Source organism: Carlito syrichta, unplaced genomic scaffold (assembly GCF_000164805.1).
Source record: "Carlito syrichta isolate Samal-C Ts95f unplaced genomic scaffold, Tarsius_syrichta-2.0.1 Scaffold155233, whole genome shotgun sequence".
Taxonomy (NCBI): domain Eukaryota; kingdom Metazoa; phylum Chordata; class Mammalia; order Primates; family Tarsiidae; genus Carlito; species Carlito syrichta.
The window spans coordinates 30,358-40,898 of record NW_007099329.1 but is presented as its reverse complement, the minus strand read 5'-3'; the positions used below and the strand labels follow the sequence as shown (position 1 = coordinate 40,898).

The 10,541-nt window shown below is 51.0% G+C and overlaps 1 protein-coding gene across 1 annotated transcript in view; it reads right to left on the bottom strand.

Annotated features, from left to right (window-relative positions):
- The window catches only part of PCGF6 (polycomb group ring finger 6), a 36,172-nt gene that overhangs the window by 3,996 nt on the left and 21,635 nt on the right, over nucleotides 1-10,541 (bottom strand). Inside the window, exon 9 of the mRNA XM_021709059.1 lies at nucleotides 8,122-8,208. Within this exon, the coding sequence (XP_021564734.1) occupies nucleotides 8,122-8,208 (87 nt within the window). The remainder of the gene's footprint in view (nucleotides 1-8,121; nucleotides 8,209-10,541) is intronic.

Below are 10,541 nucleotides of genomic sequence, written 5' to 3'. Positions count from 1 at the left end.
GCACTCCAGTCTGGGCGACAGTGAGACTCCAACTCAAAAAAAAAAAAAAAGAATCTGAGCTGCAAGTTCCACTTTCTCAACAGCTGAATTTTAATCCTGCCACTAACCAAGCAGGAGACTTGCCTCTGTACCCCACTCCTCCATCTATGAGACCCACCGGGGGCTGCCTGAGCTGGACAGCAAAGTCTGAGGGAATCGGGATACCTGCAGTCTCCTGGCATCTCCTGCCCAAGACACTTACTGAGCGCAAAGAGAAAGATCTACCATCATGAAGACACACAGATATCACCGTCTGATGAGAGGCACATCACTTCCGTGGTGTTCTTCCCGAAGCCGCGAAACTTCAACCCAGTCCTAAGGACAGGACACATCTGACAAACGCACGGTCAGACACAGTGGCTCATGCCTGTGATCTCAGCACTTTGGGAGGCCGAGGTGGGATGACTGCTTGAGGCCAGGAGTTCGAGACCAGCCAGGGCAACGCAGCAAGACCTTGTCTCCACAAAAATAATCAAACAAATAGCTGGGTGTGGTGGTGGGCACCCGCAGTCCCTGCTTGAGTCCAGGAGGGTGGGGCTGCGGTGAGCTACGATGGCACCACTGCACTCCAGCCTGGGCGACAGAGTAAGACCCAACCTCCAAAAAAGACAAAGGAAAAGAAGGAAGCATCTCACAAATGCACACCAGGGGGCAGTCTATAAAACCACTGACCAGCACTCTCTAGAGGCTCGAAGTCCCGAGATGAGGAAGGGCAGAGGAGCTGGAAAAAGACAAGAGGCAGGAGCCTAATGACACGGGCTCCTGAGGCAAGCCGGGGCGGGAGGAGGGCCCGAAGGGGGCACTGGGTGCAGCTCAGTGAGGCGTGCGGTGGCCCAGGGAAGCTCCAGCCTTGACACGCATGCGGTTGTGCAGACCCTACAGCGAAGGACGGGAGGCATCCACACCTGCACACTAGGACTACTGGGTGACCTTCCCACAAGGCAGCAACGGCTCCATCAGGAAGGCTGCGGCGAGGCCGCACAAGACGATGCGCGCTGCTGCCTGAACGCAGCGCGAGAGCTGCAGGGCTCCAGGGAGCCCGCCACCACCCAGGAGCCTCCGGCCGGAAGCTTGGCCCAGCACGCGTGGCTCCCCCGGTCCGGCAGGAGTGTCCCCGGTCGTCCTCCTCACTCCCGACCCACGCAGCTCGAGGCCTCCTCTCCAAGGCCTCACAGCGCCTCATCCACCACTGAGCTGATGAGATTGCAAATAATCACATTTCACACCTTGCGTCCTGTGAAACACAGACTGTAGCTCCATAAAAAGCCAGTCACGTTTACGAAGAAACAGGAGAAGGCTCAGTCCTTCCATTGTTTCATTTCACACACAAAACACAGTTACAACAGACAGTCATGAAAAAGGCGAGGGTCCCTAAGCCCCGAAGAGCCGAACTGCAATCACAGTAACACAGGTGCACACAACGGACGGACTCTCAACCTAGGATCTCAGAGCACAGTAAGCCCTGACCACACACCCTTCCCATGTCCAATTAGATACAAGATGTATTATCAAGTCACCAAAACTTGCCATTTCTTTGCCACCCAATAAACAGCTATGCAAAGCCCACTCACAGTGACCTAAACCCCAATTACAGCAATGTTCCCAAGCTTTCAAGTTAATCACAGAGGAACTGAGCTGCTCAGGGAGTGGAAATTATGGTGCGAAAGTTCAGAAAAGCATAAAGAAAATAAAAAATAAATGTATATAGGAAGGTATACTAGTTTTGGAAACCAAGTTGATATATATATTTTTTTGAGTTGGAGTCTCACTCTGCTGCCCAGGCTGGAGTGCTGTGGCACGCTCACGGCCACCCCAGCGTCGACCTGCTGGGCTCCAACGACCCTTCTGCCTCAGGCTTCCAAGTAGCCGGAACTACAGGCACGTGCTACCATGCCTGGCTAATTTTTTTTTTTTACTTATTGTAGCAATGAGGTCTCATCAAGTTGCCCAGGCTGTTCTTGAACCCGTGGGCTCAGGAATCCCCTCACCTAGACCTCCTGAAGTGCTGGGATGACAGGCCTGAGCCACCACACCTGGTCCCAAGTTGATTTTTAAAGATAAATGCCTTAAAATCTTTCAGTGAGTTGACTAGTTTGTTCAGTAGTAACTAGGGTGGGTCAATTTGTCTTATAAGGTTTGCTGCAAATGTTGTAATAAGCCAACCACAAGTAGGCGGGACACTCCTTGGCTGCTCTTTGCCTACCCTTCTGTGGGAGTACAATGTCATCCAGAAACCAAGATCCAGTGTCAGACATGCTTGCTGCTCCAGATGTGTCACTGCTTCTGCTCTCTTCAGAAGACATCTTTTTTTTTTTGAGTTGGAGTCTCACTCCGTCGTCCAGACTGGAGGGCAGTGGCCACTCCTGGCCACCGCAGCCTCGACTTGCTGGGCTCCGGCGATCCTTCCACCTCAGCCTTCCAAGTTGCTGGAACTACAGGTGTGCGCTACCACGCCCGGCTAATTTTTGACGTATTGTAGAGATGAGGTCTCACCAAGTTGCCCAGGCGGATCTGGAACCCGCGGGTTCAGGCAATCCACTCACCTCAGCCTCCCAAGGCGCAGGATTACAGGCTGAGCCATCGAGCCCGGCTCAGAAGACATCTTCCAGCACTTTAGGAGGCCAAGGTGAGTGGATTGCTTGAGCCTGGGGGTTTGAGACCAGTCTGGACAACATGGTGAGACCTCGTCTCTCCAAAAAATCAAAAAGTCAGCCGGGTGTGATGGCGTGTGCCTGGAATTTCAGCTACTTGGAAGGCTGAGGTGGAAGGATCGCCTGAGCCCAGTAGGAGGAGGCTACAGTGGCCATGAGCGTGGCACTGCACTCCAGTCTGGGCAACAGAGTGGGACTCTGACTCAAAATAAAGTAAAATAACATAAAAATAAAGTAAAATAAATAAAGTAAAATAAAAAATAAAATCGTGAGGTCATACTGATAGCTCTGATTCTAGCCTGAGCCCCAGGGTTGTCCCCTCATTCCGTGTTTGGGCTCCCTTTCCCATTATGAGAGCCATGGCACCAACAAGATCAACCGGCATGCGGACTCACAAGCTCAGCGCCGCGGCACATACAGCACAGATCACAAGAGCCCACACGCCCACCACACTTGCTACTGAAGCTCAAGGTTGTTTTAGTTCTTCCTGTTTAAAAATGTCTTATGAGGTGATGGACTTTTCACATGTAATACACACATGCAACCACTATCCCATGACAATATGGAGTACCTCTCCCTCATGCCCACGTCCCCATGTCCCTCAGCGGTGTAGGTGAGGACTGCCTGTCCTTGGGCTTTATGGAGAAGGACTTCTGCAGTGCACAGAGTCTCGCTAGTCAAGGTGGTGACATTCCCTGAAGCCACAGTGAACACCCGTGTGGTGGATGCCGGTGTGCTGCTCCTGGCCAACACAGGGCTAGGCTCCTGCGAGCCTCTGGCCATTCTCACTAGCTGATTGACACACGACCTTGCATGATGTTTCTGTCTGAGACACCGAATTCCACACAGTTCTGACTCACGAACACTGACCTCACAACCACCGCACCCTCTTCTGAGTGATGCTGGCCTCACCCACACTGTCTCCATGAGGCATAGTGCCACCATCCTGACCAGACAGGACTTGGAACTCTGATCAGGGTGGGCAATCTATCTAAACTATCTGTCTTATCTATCTATCTGAGTTGGGAATAACTCTGTCACCCAGCCTGGAGTGCAGTGGCACGATCATGGCTCCTTGCCGCCTCGACCTCCTGGGCTCAGGCAATCCTCCTGCTTCAGCCTCCCGAGTACCTGGGACTACAGGCATGTGCCACCATGCCCAGCTAATTTATTTTATTTTTGTAGCAACGAGGTCTTGCTATGGTGCTAGGTTGGTCTCAAACTCCTGGTCCAGAGCAGTCCTCTCACAGGACTACCTTAAACAGCAAAATCACCAAAACGACACAAAAATGTGAAAAACATGGCACTCGATACACCATGGAAAGGAGGCTTTCTTTACAGAGCTAAAGCAAGAAGGGGCCGAGTGGCTCCCTGTCCGACGTGAGCCCAAACAGCCACTGCTCTGCACTTATCTGAGAATGTTCAGGAAATGGCACCAGGCTAATTTGGGGTTACAACAGACCCTAATGCAGGCATGGACCGATTCTGAGTGACGGGGCCCTGCCGGCTATTCTTTGGGTACCGTTCTCTCGCCTGCACTTCCATCTGTGAGGTCCATCCAAGTCGTAAGCACATGTCAACCAAATCTGCAACAGAGTGAGTAAAAAAAAGTGACATGTGCATACAACTTGGATGGATCTCACAGATGGAAGAATTAGCTGGACACGGTGACACCTGCCTGTTGTCCCAGGTACTTGGGAGGCTGAGGTGAGAGGATCACCTGAGCCCAAGAGGTCGAGGCTGTGCTGAGCTGTGACTGTGTCACTGTACTCCAGCCTGGGTGACAGAGTGAGACCCCAACTCAAAAATAAAAAACTAAACATACCTCCCCCCTTCCTGATGATCCAGCAATTCTACTCCAATATTTATCCAAGAGACATAAAAACATGTTCTCATAAAGACTTATTAAAAAAGGAGGGGTAGACTTGTGCAAGAATTTTCATAATACAAATAGTTTGTGTTCACCCAAAACCATAAATAGCCCAAGTGTCCGTGAATAGGAGAATGGATAATGTATAGTGCAGTATACCTTGACATTCCATGTATCAATAAAAAGGATAAACCGTGGCTACACACAACCACATGGAAGAACTTCCAAACATATGCCAAGTCAAAGAGACTAGACACAGGAGTTCACATGAGGTATGTTTCTGTTACATGACATTCTAGGAAGCAAGGCTAGTCTACGGTACAAACGAGAAACACAGGTGTAAGTCTTCATGACCTTGGACTAGGCTAGGATTTCTTAGACATGACACCAACAGCACAAACAACAACAAAAAATAGATAAACTGAACTGCATTAAAATTAAAGACTTTTGCCGGGCTCAGTGACTCAGCCTGTAACCCCGTGCCTTGGGAGGCTGAGGTGAGTGGATTGCCTGAGCCCGCAGGTTCGAGACCTGCCTGGGCAACTTGGTGAGACCTCATCTCTACAATAAATCAAAAATTAGCTGGGCATGGTAGCGCGGGCCTGTAGTTCCGGCCACTTGGAAGGCTGAGGCGGAAGGATTGCCAGAGCCCAGCAGGTCGAGGCTGCGGTGGCCGGGAGTGGCCACTGCACTCCAGTCTGGGTGACAGAGTGAGACTCCAACTCAAAAAAAAAAAAAAAAATTAAAGACTTTTGTGCTTCAAAGGACACTATCAAGACATTCATTGAATGGGCGAAGATGCCTGCAAATCATACTAGTATCAAGAACAGCTAAGAACTCTTACAACTCAATACAAATACAAGTAGCCTGATTTTAGAATTAGGCAAAAAAACTGAATAGACATTTCTCCACAGACATGTAAGTGGCCCATAAACACGCAAAGAGACACTTAACATGACTGGTCATCCAGAAAATAAAATCAAAGCCAGAATGAGATACCACTGCATACCCACTACAATGGCTAGAACCAAAAGATGATTTTATTTTATGTACATATACACAGATGCACATATAGATGGTCATGCTTTGTATGACCTTGTTTCAGCCAACAACAGACAACTGAGATGACAGTGGTCCCGAGATTACGATGGAGCTGGAGAACTCCTGTCACTGAGTGACCTGGCAGCCTGTCACAGCACTTGTGTAAACAACCCTACCGCAGTCACAGAAAAGTTACAGTAAGTGAAAGTTATTTATTCTTGACAAAAAAACAGCTTTAAAAAAATTTAATATAGCCTAAGTGTAAAGTATACAACTCAATGGTTTTTGAGTACTAAAAACTATTGAAATGTGTACACTTCATTTTATTTTTATTGTAGAGATGAAGTCTCAACAAGTTGCCTGGGCTGGTCTCGAACCTGTGGGCTCAGGCAATCCACTCGCCTCGGCCTCCCAAAGTGCTGGGATTACAGGCTGAGCCACCAAGCCTGGCTGAAATGTGTACACTTTAAATGAGTGAATTGAGCCTGGCATGGTGGCTCATGCCTGTAATCCCAGCATTTTGGGAGGTGGTAGCAAGAGGACTGCCTAGGTCCTGGGGTTCAAGATCAGCCTGGGTGACATAAAGAGACCTTGTCTCTACAAAAAAATTTTTTAAAGTAGCCAGAAGCTGAGCCAAGTGGCTCAGCCTGTAATCACGTGCTTTGGGAGGCCGACGTGAGTAGACTGCCTGAGCCCACGGGTTCGAGACCTGCCCGGGCAACTTGGCGAGGCCTCATCTCTACAATAAATCAAAAAATCAGCCGGGCGTGGTAGCATGCACCTGTAGTTCCAGCTACTTGGAAGGCTGAGGCAGAAGGATTGCCAGAGCCCAGCAGGTCGACGCAGTGGTGGCCTGGAGCAGTCACTGCACTCCAGTCTGGGTGACAGAGTGAGACTCTAACTCAAAAACAAAAAGGAGCCAGACATGGCAGCCTGCACCTGTAGTTCCAGCTACTTAGGAGGCTAAGGAGGGAGGATCACCTGGAGCCTGGGAGGTCGAGGCTGCTATAAGCCAGAATTTAATGCACTCCAGCCTGGACAACAGAGGACCTGACGCAAAAAAAGGGGGGGGAATAAACTGTATGGCATGTGAGTTATATCTCGATAAAACTGTTATTTTTAAAAAGATGAATCTATGGTGAGGGAAAAATGAGAGCCTGACTGGTTGCCCTGGAGCTAGGGAGAGGGACTGGCCAGGAGCGGCGGGAGAGAGCTCTCCGAGAGGGAAGGTGTGTCCGTGTCTAGGAAGGGGTCTGGATTCAACCGTGGAGGGCTGTGTCACCGCAAGTCCGTTATAACTCATCACTCGGGCCACCCTTTGGGTCCCTGCCCACTGTGGGAGCTTTTCTGTCCTCTCAATAAATCCCGCTTTAAAAAAACAGAAAACAAAAAAAACTTCAGTCACTCATATGCACATGTATAGGGCATATTTCCCACTTCTTCCAAGGGATTGCATAAGCCACACTAAGGTCATTCTGAAAACACTCAGCACCTTCTTCTAAGTAGCTGGTCCACCGAGCCAAGTGGGCACAGGCAATTAAACCAAACAAAGAACTGTTCTTCAACAAGGTGAAAAGTCTGTGAGACTCAGAGTTCATCAGACCTCCGCTCATCTTTCACGACTGGCCTCCACAGGTTCAGGAAGACACAGAAGGGTCCCACCTTGCCTTTCACTGAAACTGCGGGCGCGATCCTGCTTTTACTGCCCCATGAGGAGACTTCACACCGCTCTCCTGCTCAGATGACAAGTTGACGAAAACACCCAGGCAGTCACCCCCTGAGCAAGAGAGGCAGGCGAGCCTCTGGAGCCCAGGGACACGGCCAGGCCTGCCTGCAGAAGCGCCTTCTGGGTAGGCGGCCCGGGGCCTTCAGACTCCTTGCAGTGCTGGGTGGGAGAGCGGTGCCTCCCGGGCCTGGCTGGCATGACTCACTGTGGAAGATACAAGTGCTTTTCGCACCGCAGCTTCCTCGTCTTTGGCCTGGGGACGATCAGGAGAGGCGCCAACATATAGGCCTCAGGGAAGAGCACTGGCGTGTGGTCAGACTTCGGTCGCTGTCAGCTAGAGCCACCCAGGGCGGGGACTGTTAAGAAAACGGTGGAGGCCGGGTGCGTTGGCTCAGCCTGCAATCCCAGCACTTGGCGAGGCCGAGGCTGAGGCGAGAGGACTGACTGAGCCCGCGGGTTTGAGACCAGCCTGGGCAACTTGGTGAGACCTCGTCTCTACAATAAGTAACAAAAAAACCTCAAAAACCAGCTGGACGTGGTGGCATACATCTGTAGTTCCAGCTACTTGGAAGGCTGAGGTGGAAGGATCGCCTAAGTCCAGCAGGTGGAGGCTGAGGTGGCCGTGAGCATTCCGCTGCACTCCAGCCTGGGCGACAAGAGTGAGACGCCAACTCAAAAAGATAAACAAAAAAAAAAGAAAATGGTGGAGCAGTCGCAAGGATGTGACCACAGCAAGCCCTGTTTCTTTCACGCAATGACACCCATCCGACGTGGCGTGGCGTGCCAGGACCCACCTGCATGGCTGCGTCACCGATGGCTCGTCGGATCTCCCGCAGGGTCTGGAACGGTTCCAGCAGGTGGTCGCCACAGATGATGTCTACCTGTGGGCAAACCAGAGCATCAGAAGGCCCTGCAGCTCCCGAACACCAACCGGAGAAGCCAAAACTGTCCCCATTCCAGGTTTGCTGTTTGGTTTTAGATGATTAAATGCACTTAAGAAAGGTTCTGGTGATGTCTTACGGAACGAAACCGGGTGACACTGAAGAGTATCAGAGGACACAGTGCACAACTGACAACAAAAAGATTTTCTGGAACTTCTGAGAAGAAACTGAATTACAGGGTTGCATTCAGCGCACAGGAAAATATGTCTTTTTTTTAAAGATCTGTGATAAAAGTTATCAAGAGATATTAATGCAGGCCAGGCGTGGTGGCTCCAGTCTGTCATCCCAGCACTTTGGGAGGCAGAGGTGACAGGACTGCCTGAGCTCAGGGGTTCGAGACCAGCCTGGGCAACTTGGCGAGATCTCATCTCTACAATAAATCAAAAAATAAGCTGGGCATGGGGATACACACCTGTAATTCCAGCTTCCTCAGCTATTGGGAAGGCTGAGGCGGAAGGATCGCCTGAGTCCAGCAGGTCGAGGCTGCGGTGGGCCATTGAGTGTGCCACTGCAACTCCAGCCTGGGGACTCCGACTCAAAAAAAAGGGGAAAAAAAAGAGGTATTAATGCTTAAAAGGGCAACCTTCTATAATCTGAGTAATTATCTTGTGAAGAACAGCTCATTTTCCAGCAATGCTATGCAAGTCCACACGCAGCACTGACTCAGGGCACACACTGAGATGACCGTTTGGTGGTGGAGCAACCTTAACAGTCTTTTCAGCCCTTCAGGAACTGTAAAGCCCTGAGACACAGCGACTCACACAGAGTTCTCCAGGGAGAACCTTGCTGTATACACACCATTTTAAGAAGACTCCAGTACGCTCACCTGCCAAGACAGAAATGCCCGTCTGTCTCTCAGCGGGCACCACACCCCCCCACCGCACGTGGGGTCAGTCCCCACACCCTGACACGCGTCCCCAGAGTGGCTCTGTCTCTGAGCATCCCTGTCTAGCTTCTTGTCTTCCATACAGACTGTCACCTCTGGCCTGCCTTCTCCTTCTTTGCACATGCTGCCATCTACAAGGTCCTACCGCTCCACCCTCACCTCTGGCATTCACATGATGCTTTTTAGCTGCTGCCGCAGGCAGAAGCCACTAAAACGTCCTCCTTGCCAATCGCCCTCTTCAGGTTCGGCCCACGCCAACACACCCCACGCGCTGCCAACCCTTCAGCAAGGCAGGGAAGGCCAGTGAGAGCACGGCATCTGCCAGAGCAGCCGCCACGCATAAGACGTCACATCTCTACAGCACATGTGCCAGCTAGTCCTCGCCCGCCTTCAAGCTGGGCAGTACAATTCCCGCCTCACAGAGGGACACTGGGCGGCGAGGACACGGAACTTCCCTGTGGGCACAAGCTAGCAGGCAGCGAAGTCCAGGCCTGGACGCAGGCCCCTCACATCCGACTTGCTCCCAGCCTGGATGCCCTCTCAGGGTCAGCACACTTTCTCTGAAAAGGGCCAGGTGGGAAATGCTCAGGCTTTGTGGGCCACAGGGTCTCTGTCAGTTCTATTTAACTCAGCTGTTCCAGCAACTGAAGCACAGCCTCTGGGGCTGTGCTTCAGTAACACTTTATTGACAAAAACAGGTGGCAGGCTAGGGGTGGCCCACAAGCATGCGAACCTGGGTCCCTCCTCACAACGCTCCAATCTCAGATCAGCAGCAACTTTCGCCTTCTGCATGTACTAGTTTTTAAACTGGCAGAGCATCATTCACAAAATGACTCAAAGGCAATGATATCAGATCTGGCACGCAGAACTTAGGTCCATGAAGCATGAAAGAATCTGGAAACTATCATGATGTTGTATTAAAGACCTAACAACCCCAAAGCCACCCTTCTTCATTAGATTCACCACACAGTATGCATTTATGCTTACCATATTTTTCATTTCAACCTGAATTTTTACAAATCTTGAAAATAATTTGTGAAAGATTTACAAAAATCAGCCAGGCGCAGTGGCTCACACCTGCCATCCCAGCACTTTGGGAAGCAGAGGCGAGAGGACTGCCTGAGTCCAGGGGTTCGAGACCAGCCTGGGCAACTTGGCGAGTCCTCATCTGTTTGTTTGTGTTTTTTGAGTTGGAGTCTCACACTGTCACCTAGACTGGAGTGCGGTGGCCGCTCCTGGCCACTGCAGCCTCGACCTGCTGGACTCCGGCGATCCTTCTGCCTCAGCCTTCCGAGTAGCTGGAACTACAGGCACGCGCTACCACACCCGGCTCATTTTGATCTATTGTAGAGATGAGGTCTCACCAAGTTGCCCAGGTGGGTCACGA